This window comes from Arachis duranensis, chromosome 3 (genome assembly GCF_000817695.3).
Source record: "Arachis duranensis cultivar V14167 chromosome 3, aradu.V14167.gnm2.J7QH, whole genome shotgun sequence".
In the NCBI taxonomy this organism is placed as follows: domain Eukaryota; kingdom Viridiplantae; phylum Streptophyta; class Magnoliopsida; order Fabales; family Fabaceae; genus Arachis; species Arachis duranensis.
This window is the reverse complement of record NC_029774.3, coordinates 9,182,724-9,193,519: the sequence shown is the minus strand read 5'-3', so window position 1 is coordinate 9,193,519 and position 10,796 is coordinate 9,182,724. Positions and strand designations below refer to the sequence as shown.

Sequence of the window (10,796 nt, the reverse complement as noted above, 5' to 3'; positions counted from 1 at the left end):
ATCCCACCTTCAATATGGGTCTTGCAACCAAGTTCATCCAATTTTTCAATCGACAACAAATTCTTCTTCAAGCATTTCATGTGTCTTACCCCTTGAAGTGAACGAATAGAACCATCAAACATTTTTATTTTGACAGTACCTATTCCAACAATTTCTAAGGCATGATCGTTTCCCATAAACACAGATCCTTCTAAGACAGGTTCATATGTACAAAACCAATCACGATGAGGAGTCATGTGCCATGTTGCTCCTGAATCAACAATCCAAACATCAGTGAGTTGTTTACTACCTTTAGAACCAATTGTTGCTTCGTCATACAGGATTTCTCCATCATCAGAGGTACTTGCAACACATCCTTGAGAACTTGATCCTTCTGTAACCTTCTCTATACTCTTCTTATTCCAACAATCTTTCTTGAAGTGCCCTCTCTTACCACAATTGTAGCATTTGACCTGCTTCTTACTTTGTGATTTTGGTCTACTTTGACTCCCACTGGAACCACGCTCCATTGATCTTCCTCTTGTCATCAACAAAGCCTCTGCTTGTTTTGAGCTCTCTAATCTATCTTCCTTATTCTTGCGCCTAGATTCTTCTTCAAGAACCGCAGCAGCCATGTCATCAAAAGAAAGATAATCAGTCAAAACATTATTAGTTAAGTTAATGATTAGCTGATCATATGAATCTGGTAGACTTTGAAGTAAGAGCTCTGCACGTTCGTTTTCCGCTATGGTATATTCCAACGATGAGAGTTGGGAAAATAGCGTATTTAGATTGTTGATGTGATCCGTTGCCGATGTGGATTCACTCATTCGAAGAGTATAAAGTCTTCTCTTCAAGAATATCTTGTTGCTTGTGAAGTGACTTGACTTCATATAATTTGGTGAGAGCATCCCAAATTTCTTTTGCTGTTTTTTTCTGCTATACTTGATAAAGCTGAGTCAGCTAGTGCCAAGTGTAAGTTTGCAACAGCATTGTTGTCCATCTCCTTCCATTTTTCATCTGTAATTCCAGTGGGTCTACCTTCAATTGCTGTCACGCAATTGTTTTTTCTCATAATGGCTTTTATCTTCAATTTCCATATGGAAAAATTACTCCCACTGAATTTTGGAATTTCATACTTTGCTGCCATTTTTTTTTAGACGGTAACTCGCAGCGGAGAAAAAAAAAATATTAATCAGCAACCTTTGGCTCTGATACCACTGTTAGGTACCAGACAAATGACACAGCAAAATATAGAGATGAAAAATTAGAAATTTGTATAAAATATGGAAACAATTGAATAACTTTCTTTGAGAATTACTACTTCTCTCTCTCACAAGGAGACTACAATAACACTCTCTCTTGACAAAAGGAGAACACACTTCTCTCTCTATATATAGAAGAAAACTACTCAAAGAAATATTATGTTATTCTCTTTGGATGACTTGATTGAAATGAATTAAAGAAAAACTCAATTTATAGGTGAGTCTCTTCAATATGAACCATCCGTCAATTAGAGGTATATAATTCTTCTCTTTTTCAACCACTAAAATTCTAAGGTTATAAATTAAGATTGTTTATTACCTCTCATTTTATTTAGTTATTATTTATTTATATATTTTCTAAAATTAACTTTACTAATTTTCACACTACACACATTTTTCTTAATTTTAATGTGTGCAAATGGATTGCCGTAAATTTTTTATAAGATACAATGAAAATTACTTTGATTTTAGTTTTGTACTCATACAACCACGTCTTATATCAATAATATTTTATAGAATATTCTCAATCTTTAAAAAGTATCAAAAATGATGAGAAGATAGAAAATTTGAAAATTGTGATGGATTCTTAACATATGTTTCTCATTCTAATTATCCTACTTACAAGCACATATTCCATGAATACATTCACGAAGGAACCTTTGAGGAGATATAATCTTTCAGTAAGTTACAATCTTATAAAGAGGTGTAATATTTTAAATATGACTTTTCATTCATTTTGAACATATATCACACATTCACACAATCACCCACTATTTTTAAAATTTCTCAACTTTATATCATCCCGAAAATCTTATACTTTCATTAATTAGTGGTCACTTGTTCTAATTAAAATGGTAGACAAATTTAATTTGTATTCATTTAACTCATATAAACAAACTACGTTGATTACACATAAAATCACAATATTATTAAATGTTATATTTAATGTGACACGTTTAAATTTAATATAGCATGGTCATGTAATGTGTATCTGTTTATGAGTGTTTTAAGAATAAACCTTTAATTCCAAGATTGGCTTCACTCCATAATCATATAGGTATACTCTGTCAAAAGTGTCCAATAAATTGCAATTATATGCTTACTATGGGTTTATTAAGAATAAAGTTCAAGCTTTCCTTTTTTTTATGGTTCGAATTACTATTTACCTTGGAATAGATAAATCTTTTAGGTACTTGCTGTTACTCTAATTATGTTTTTTTTTTGTCGTATTAAACTCAAGACTTTAATATAATATGATGATTTGGCTTTTTACTATTATTGCTGATCATTTAACATGTATGAATTTTTGTCACATTCTTATTAATGTTTCAAACATCAAATTTCTTATTAATTTTGTTAATATTATAAATTTAAAGAGTGTTTGAAATTAGTCTCATATTTAAAAAAAAACGTAAAAAAGAATAAGAAATAATTCACTATCTTAAAATTTTAATTAAATATGATGTCTTTTTATTTTATATTCTCTTACCTAATTTCTCTTCGAAATCTTTTCGATAATCGAGAACTCTCTATGATAGCCTAACAAATCCTTTTGTTAAAGGATCAATGTATAGTCAGTGTCCGTGGTTTCAATCAAACTAAAATTTTATGCAACAATTCTAAACCATTCTGAGAGTCGGTCAAATTATCTAACGGCTCTCAGGTAGTCGACTTCCACTGAGTTTTCAACATAGTAAATACATATGGGACTTTTTATATTGTGAAAAAAAATGAAAGTATATTTTTTTTGTTAATCTCATAAAATTTCTATCATAAAATGTTTTCAATTTGACAAAGTTCTAAAGTTATATCCTTAATTGTTGCCGAAGCTGTTATTTCCTTGATGTTTTTAAGCCTAAACATGGTGAGAACTTGATTGTGAATATTTGGGATAAAGATATAGATCCTGCAAAAGGAAGATTATTTGTGAAAGGAAATAGTACATAACCTATAAAGGTGTGTTATCACTACCAAAAACACGGGAGTTACCAACGGGAAGGTACTCACGAACGATAATCAGTGGCAAAGTTTATGGACCGTGGTATGTAATGGCAACGTATTATATCTCTGTGGCCAACTTTTACGGAATTTTTCCACGTTCTCGTTTGTCCGTGGCCAATTTGAGATGGATTTTAAAATTTGCCACAGACCCAATTATTACCGTGACAAAAATTAAACGATATTCACTTTCAATTCCGCGCTTAATTTGGTCATTCCCTCCAACCCATTCAAAATTTTGTTATGCAGTTTATCTTTTTATTTAACTGTAAACTTTACTCTAAATTAAAAATTATAGTTACTCTATTTTACAAAAGTCAAATTACCATCTATAATCAAATGTACAAAATTTTTAGCGCCAAAATAAAGTTTCTTTCTCCTAGAATAACTTCAGTTAGATATAACTTAGAAAAAAAATTTTTGTTGGCTATGATTCAATTTCAAAATGTGTCAATTAGAATGTGAAATGAATATTTAAATGTGCAACTTAATTCAAATGATTGCAAACTAAATTTAGATGTGATTTTTTTAATATTTATCTTATACGTACTAATGCTCTAAAATTTATCTTTTAGGCAGTAATGCTATAATCTTATCTTTTTTTAATGTGTTGTCAAAAAATTAAATAAAATATAATTTAAACTATGTAATTGTCTTATACCAGCGGCTCATAAAAAATATTTTCATATTTTTATTTTTAAAAACATAAATTTAACATCAATGAATAAAAATTAATTATAAAAAAATAAATAGATTTTAAATTATTTAAGATATGTAGAAAACAAAAAATAATTAAATTTAAATTGAAAAAAATAAAAAGTTACATTATTATTATTATTATTGATTATATTTATTTTTATAACAAATATTTGAAAAAAATTAAATTTTATGTTCGTTTTTTATTATATATTTTACTTTTTTTACTACTCGTTTAAGTTAAAGTTCTTACTTATTGGGTTATGTTTACTTCCAAAAAAAGGATGCTTGTGAAGTTATTTTTATTTTTTTATAGGAGTACATCCATTATATCATAATTTTAATAGTTAACATAAATTTTATAAAAATAAAAAATTTTATACGTATTTTAATTACTTTCAAGAGTAAATTATATGTACTCCTAAAGTTAAAAAATAAACTTAACTTATTCTATAATAAATATTTTTTAATTCATTTAATTTATAAAAAGAATGCCATTATTTCGTTTATCCTAAAAATAAAAAAACGAAAATTAATACTCATACTTTTGACTAACAGGATAAGAATAATATATAAAAAAACCTTGAAATAAAGATAAAAATCATAAATTTTGAATTCAAAAATATAAAATATTTAGAAGATAAACCAATCATCTAAATGTAATTTTTTTTAAACCACCTTATAAACTTAGATAAATACATAATATTATATGCAAAATAAATCATAACATATTGGCATAAAAGATAATTTTTTATAAATACACAAAAAAACTAAACTCCTAATTTTATTTCAATTTGGGAACTTGCGCCAAAAAAAACCGAGCTTAATTCAAATCACTCTTTAATCTACACCAAAAACCTTAAGCTTGACTAAAAACCGCCCCTTATCTTTTAGTTTCGAAGCTCATTCAACATTTCACTAGCCGGCCCTAATCCGCCTCTGCATGTCTCCCTCTCCTCGGGCTTAGATCTCGCAACCCCACCAGCCTCCGATCTCGTGCCGCTGGCAACACCAACGCTCGTGATACACGCGCACAGATCACTCGCTCACGCTGCTGTACCTATTGCCTGTGGTCGCCCCCTCCGATCTCAAACCTCGCACCTCCAGTAGCCTCCGACATCGCACTTCAGGCGACAGTCACAATCGTGCTTTGCGTTCACTGGTGGTAGCTCTTAGTCGGTCAAACTGCTAAACGTCGAGAACTTCTCCAGGATTTTTTTTACAATTTTAATCCTTTGTAAATTTTTGTGTTATCTGGTATTTCTGTATTTCCGGAAAAAATAAGGGATTAGATGATGGTTTATAAATGGGCATGTGTCTATATTATTTGGATTCATGTTGTAAGGATTTATTATTTTGTTGCCGGCCTCGTACAGAGCAGCAATCGCAAAGTCAAGATTGGCATAACACTAGCAGCAACCTAGCACTAAAATCCCTAATACGGTAACATGACGCATATTAAGCAAATAGTTTGATATTCCTAATACGGTAACATGATTTTTATTTTTTCTGAATTCTTTTTATGATGTCTATGACTGTGTTGCAGGCATTTAGAATACTATGACGCTTAAACATAATATCTCCGGACAGTCAATCCTCGAAGAGTTACGAAGACAAAGTGAAGACATAAACTTGAGTTCGGAAGATGGGTTGGAACAAATTAGGCTCAATGATGATGGGGATGAAATTTCAGAGACGGAGATGTTAAATCAAAGTGGTGGTGATCTACCAGAACGTGCTGCACCTAAGAATAAAAGAGATGAAAATGAGCCACTGCTTGTGAAAGTTAAAGGTAAGTTTATTCAGACTCTAACTACTCTCTCAGTCCAATTTATTGCCTTTGTGCTGGTTGTTTTTTTTTCACTCTTTCTTTTAGTTTACTCAACTCAGTTTTTGTTCCATTTCATTTTGGTTCCTTCTTTGTTTGCTCTGCACAAAGCATATTTGTGAATTTTCTGTCTTCTCTTGGATATGTGTAACTATATATATATTTTAAAGTGATTGGATGGTGAATTCTATGGTGTAGAATGTAATTTTTTCCTATACATATTGAACTTAGGTGGAAGCTGTTAAAAATGGACACCTTCTGTATTGTACTCTATGTTCAATAAGGTCTTGTAGTCTCTTGGCTAAACAACAAGATAGTTTGTAGTAATTTGTTTGTTTGTATTAAATATTAATCGAAATTAATTTTTGAATGAAAGTGTTAATTAGGCAGATTAAATTTTTTTGGTAAGTTAAAAATTTGGACCAGAATTGAATTTGGAATTAAATAAGTCCCTGCTTTTCATTGTTATGTTTGAGTAATTATTATGGTTTGTTATTTATAACTTATCAGTTGTCCGTGATCAAAGACATAAAAAAACATACCAGTAATGCTGCATATCCCAGTGGTTTTGGCAAGTCAAAGCGCATCTTTGGAAGGGCAATATGCGGAGGTTCTAGCAGTGCATCGCAACAGTATGTTGCAGAATTAGAAAAGCAACTTCAAGAAGCTAAAGGTCAAGTGGCAACTCTTTACAGATTTCTACAACAGAAATACGGTGATGAAGTACCTACCTTGTATGATTCTGTGTCATACATTGAGTCGGAATGATGCACCTCATGTCATGTTTATTTTATTTTTAATTTATGTCTAGTTTATACTGTGATTAGAGATATTTTTATTTCTTATTGTACAGAATTATGCAACTTGGTTTCTGTTATTTCTTTACTATATCTTTGAACAATGCATATGCTTTAAAATACTGTTATTACTTAGTTTGCTTTTTTTTATTTTAATTTTATTATCGTTGCTTTGATTATTTATATTGTTATAACATTATTTTAATATGTTACTATATATATAGAAATAAATATATGCAATATTAATTAAAAAAAATATTCAATTGGTAATTATAATTGAGAGTTTTTTTTTTAAATTGAAAGAAAAAATTAGCCACGGAAAAAAGCGTGGGAAAAAATCCAGTCTGTCAAATATTATTTAGTGCATGGTATTTTTTGCCATAGAAAAAAACCGTGGCTAAATAACCCAGAATTTTTTTGCCACAGAAAAAACGTGGCAAAAAAGCCCAGCCTATCAGTATTAGCCAGGGAAAGACTGTGGCGAAACTATACTTATTGGTTACACTGTTGTCATTTGGCCACGGTTTAGTCTGTGGCCAATAACGTAGAAACCGTGGCTATTTAGATGTCTCCACGGGTCATAAAACCGTGGCTAACCGGCCGAAAACCGTGGCTAATTGAAAAGGCGTCGCCCTTGTTAGCTACGGAAGTGTATTCGTTGTAAACGCTGAATCGCCACGGATTTTCTTGATTTTAGCCACGGTTTTTTCCGTGGCTAATCACCGTTTTTCTGGTAGTGTATATATACATACTTTTTTTTTTTTTACTTAACTCATCACCCACCAATCCAAATTAAAGTGTACAAATACGTTACCGACGAGTTTCTTATAAGATAAAATAAAAATAGTTTTTTTTTAATACTCATACAAAAAAGATTTATACCAAATATTACAAAATAATATTTTCTAATATTTTATTTTGCACATAAAATAAGTGTTGAAATAGAGAAAATAAAAAATCTAAAAATTATGGTAGATTCTTATCATATATTTATTTATCATTCAGATTATTTTATTTATAGACACATATTCTATGACTAAATTTATAAAAAAAATACTTTTAAGAAGATACAATCCTTCAATAAATTTAGATTTGTGAAAAATATAACACTTGAACACGACTTTTCATTTATTTTAAAAATATATTTCACAATTATAGTTTAATCAATTATTTATGATTTTAAACTGTTGGAATTTAATATTTTAGAATCTAAATTAATAACACCCTACAAAAATTACATTGGAAGTTAGTTAAAATAGAAGAGTCAAGTAAATCTGATGAGATATTATCATAAATAATAGTTAGAAAATTAAAACAAAGCATAGCACGTGGTTGTATTCCTATAGGATAAGATAGGATGTGTCAGTAAGTGTTTATAAGAATTTCAACCTTTTTTTAACGATAGTACTTTCACTATACTGTCTGAGTCATGACCCGAGCTATTCTTGATCCATTGCCAACTACAACCATGTCCAATGAAAGATTTTGCAGCTTCATAGGGTAGCATCTTTATCCCATAACGGCCAAATCAATTTGTCATTTCATTTGATATTGGTGAAAATTGAAAATGCTTTTATAATCTTATATGTATTGGAAAAACCTATTCCTTGTTTTCTATGGGAAAATAACGATATAACCCAAGGGGCAATGGACCATAGGTTATACATACAATCAATAATGTCTCACGTCTTGTTGAGTTAAAAACATAAACATTATCTTTCTTTATCTTTTTATTATCTATGGTTGGCGTGTCCATTCATTAAAAGATATTATTAGGTTAGTTACATAGTTATGAGTGTTGTTTCAAGTTGAATAAATTATCATTTGTATTTATAAAAGATACAGATGTTATAAATATATCATATAAAAATAAAATGATAATTATAATTATGGAAGATGATTTTCGTGTGTCAAAAGTATTCAGATGTTGGTTACACAATTAGTCTGTTAGGATATTCTTAGCACACGAAAGATACAATTATCATTTTATTCTTATATGAATACATTTGTCAACGTTTATATTTTTCATAAATACAAATGGTAATTTATTCTTTTAAGTTAGTATTTTTAATTTTTTATTTTTAAATTTGATATTACTTATATTTCACCACCTTGTATAGTTTTTAAAAATAAATTTAGCTTTGATACATCGTAAAATAATTTTATATGTATATTTAATAATATAATATTATATCAATAAAAATAATATTTTTTATATTAATTATATAAATAGTTGTATTAAGGATAATAAATATCTTCCCGAAAAATTAAACTAATTTTGGGGTTTACCAAGAATCGAACTCTTAACCTTTCGGATTTAGCACTTTAATACTATGTCATGATACCACTCATCCCAAAAGCTTCAGCTGATGGGAAAATGTAACACTAATGATTATATCTCTAATATTCTATAAACCTCCATTGTACATATTGTATAAATATTTTATTAACTTCTCATACTTTTCCTTATGTAAAACTGCTAGTTAAAAAATGTTATATAATTTAATATATTTAATTAAATTATTATCTTAATAATTCTCAACTATTAATTTCATGTAAAAATAACTGTAGTTTATTCGGTCTAAATACAATGTCATCAACACAGTATTATAAAATGCCATCGTGTGTGTTATTTCTTAAGTTCTTAGAACTCATCATTTTTAATTATTTTTTCATTTCTCGTCTTGAAAAGTATATTCTTAACGTATAGTTATTACTAAATTGCATAGTTAAAAGAATATGGTTAGTTGGTAACATATACCTTCTTTAATTTGTTTATTAATATCATTCCATATTGTAGGGTAGAGCGAGTTTAATGAAGAGTTGTAGGGTTTATGTATATACAGAATCTATTGAATTTTGTATGAAATAATAAAATGCATGACACAGGATCATGAAATGATGAAAAAGTAAGTAATTAACATTATCATTGCCGCGTTTTTATATTAAGATAGATAAAGGGCTTGGTATGGCACCTCAATATAATGTTCATGCACATGTTTCCAATCAAAACTTCATCTTTAAATCTTCTTTGCTTGCCATTGTAATAATAAATTGATATTGTTGTTAGAATTTTGACTTACACAACACAGAGTTATCATTGGCCTATGCATGTATGGTATCCCCCTCTCTAGTGTGAAAATGTGAACACTATTGACATAGTCTTGGTGGTGGTGGAAAACCTAATCCTATACTTATGATGACTTTGCTTTTATAGAATAATTTAACTCGACAAGTGTAGCTGATCATAACCGACTTATTTTCTAAATTTCATCTTAAACATTAAGACTGTATTTGTTTTTTGATGAGATATTGATGTGTTTTACAGATAAGATATAGACAAAAATATTATGTTAAGAAATAATAATTTTATGTATTTTTTGTTTATCCTGATAAAAAGAATATTGAGACATTAATAAAATATATAATTTATTTTTTATTTTTTTATTTTTATTTTTTATAATTAAATTTTTTAAATAAAAAATAAAAATAAATTAAATTTTTATAATTTATTTTAATTTATCATCAAATAAAATACAAAAATAATATTTTTTGTGTTTTTATCTTTTATCTCTTGTTCTTAATGTTTGTCTTATTCTATTCTTAAAATCAAATGTAATCGAGAGAATTTTAAATTGCGAATCAATTATCATATTTATTAAAAGTGCTTATAAATTAGTACAGTAACGAACGAATTAATCACTAATATAGTAAAACATTATAAAAAAATGATATAGACATCATGAAGACATTAATGAATAAATTAAGTTAAAATAATGATAGTAAAAAGAAATTAAAGAGAACATAAAGAGAGAAATTATTGTTATAGGGAGAGTAATAATAATGATGTGGGAATACTCCATAAGACGTATAGTGAATGATAGGCACATAATGGGGCCTATAAGTGGGGGATTGATGCTTGGATTGTGGAGAGCAGAATCCCCTTTTGGGCAGTGAAAAATCTCAAGATTATGAAACAATAATCAACAATTGTCATATTTAACAATCAATGGGCGGCCAGAAAGGCAAAATTTTTTAATTTCTTTTTTTTTTACACAAATGTTACATGATTTAACATTGATATAAGACAAGAATGCCACATCGGTTTTATGTGAGAGTGTTTGATAGGATGGTCAGAGATTTGTCAAAGTGGGATAAGCTAAGAAGAACCCTACAACGTTAAAATAAAGAACATCTATCTCGCAGCGTTAGGAGCATGCATGTGCAATTACA

At 28.7% G+C, this 10,796-nt stretch overlaps 1 protein-coding gene across 2 annotated transcripts; it reads left to right on the top strand.

The window, feature by feature from the left end:
- Positions 1-5,279: 5,279 nt before the first annotated feature.
- LOC127745572 (uncharacterized) lies at positions 5,280-6,659 on the top strand. Of its 2 annotated transcripts, none has more exons than XR_008006721.1 (3): positions 5,280-5,381; positions 5,485-5,730; positions 6,277-6,659. XR_008006721.1 is itself a non-coding variant. In XM_052258418.1 (3 exons), exons 2-3 carry the CDS (start codon positions 5,499-5,501, stop codon positions 6,413-6,415), a joined length of 318 nt encoding a protein of 105 aa, XP_052114378.1. In that variant the 5' UTR covers positions 5,280-5,381; positions 5,485-5,498; the 3' UTR covers positions 6,416-6,659. The 2 variants fall into 2 exon arrangements, 1 of the variants encoding a protein (XP_052114378.1); XM_052258418.1 differs by having other exon boundaries at positions 6,330-6,659.
- Positions 6,660-10,796: the final 4,137 nt, after the last annotated feature.

Excerpts from the sequence above, each read along its gene's own strand:
- LOC127745572 (XM_052258418.1), top strand. The coding sequence starts at position 5,499 with ATGACGCTTAAACATAATATCTCCGGACAGTCAATCCTCGAAGAGTTA. Across the intron at positions 5,731-6,329 it reads ACTGCTTGTGAAAGTTAAAG|TGGTTTTGGCAAGTCAAAGC; the intron begins GTAAGTTTATTC and ends TGCATATCCCAG.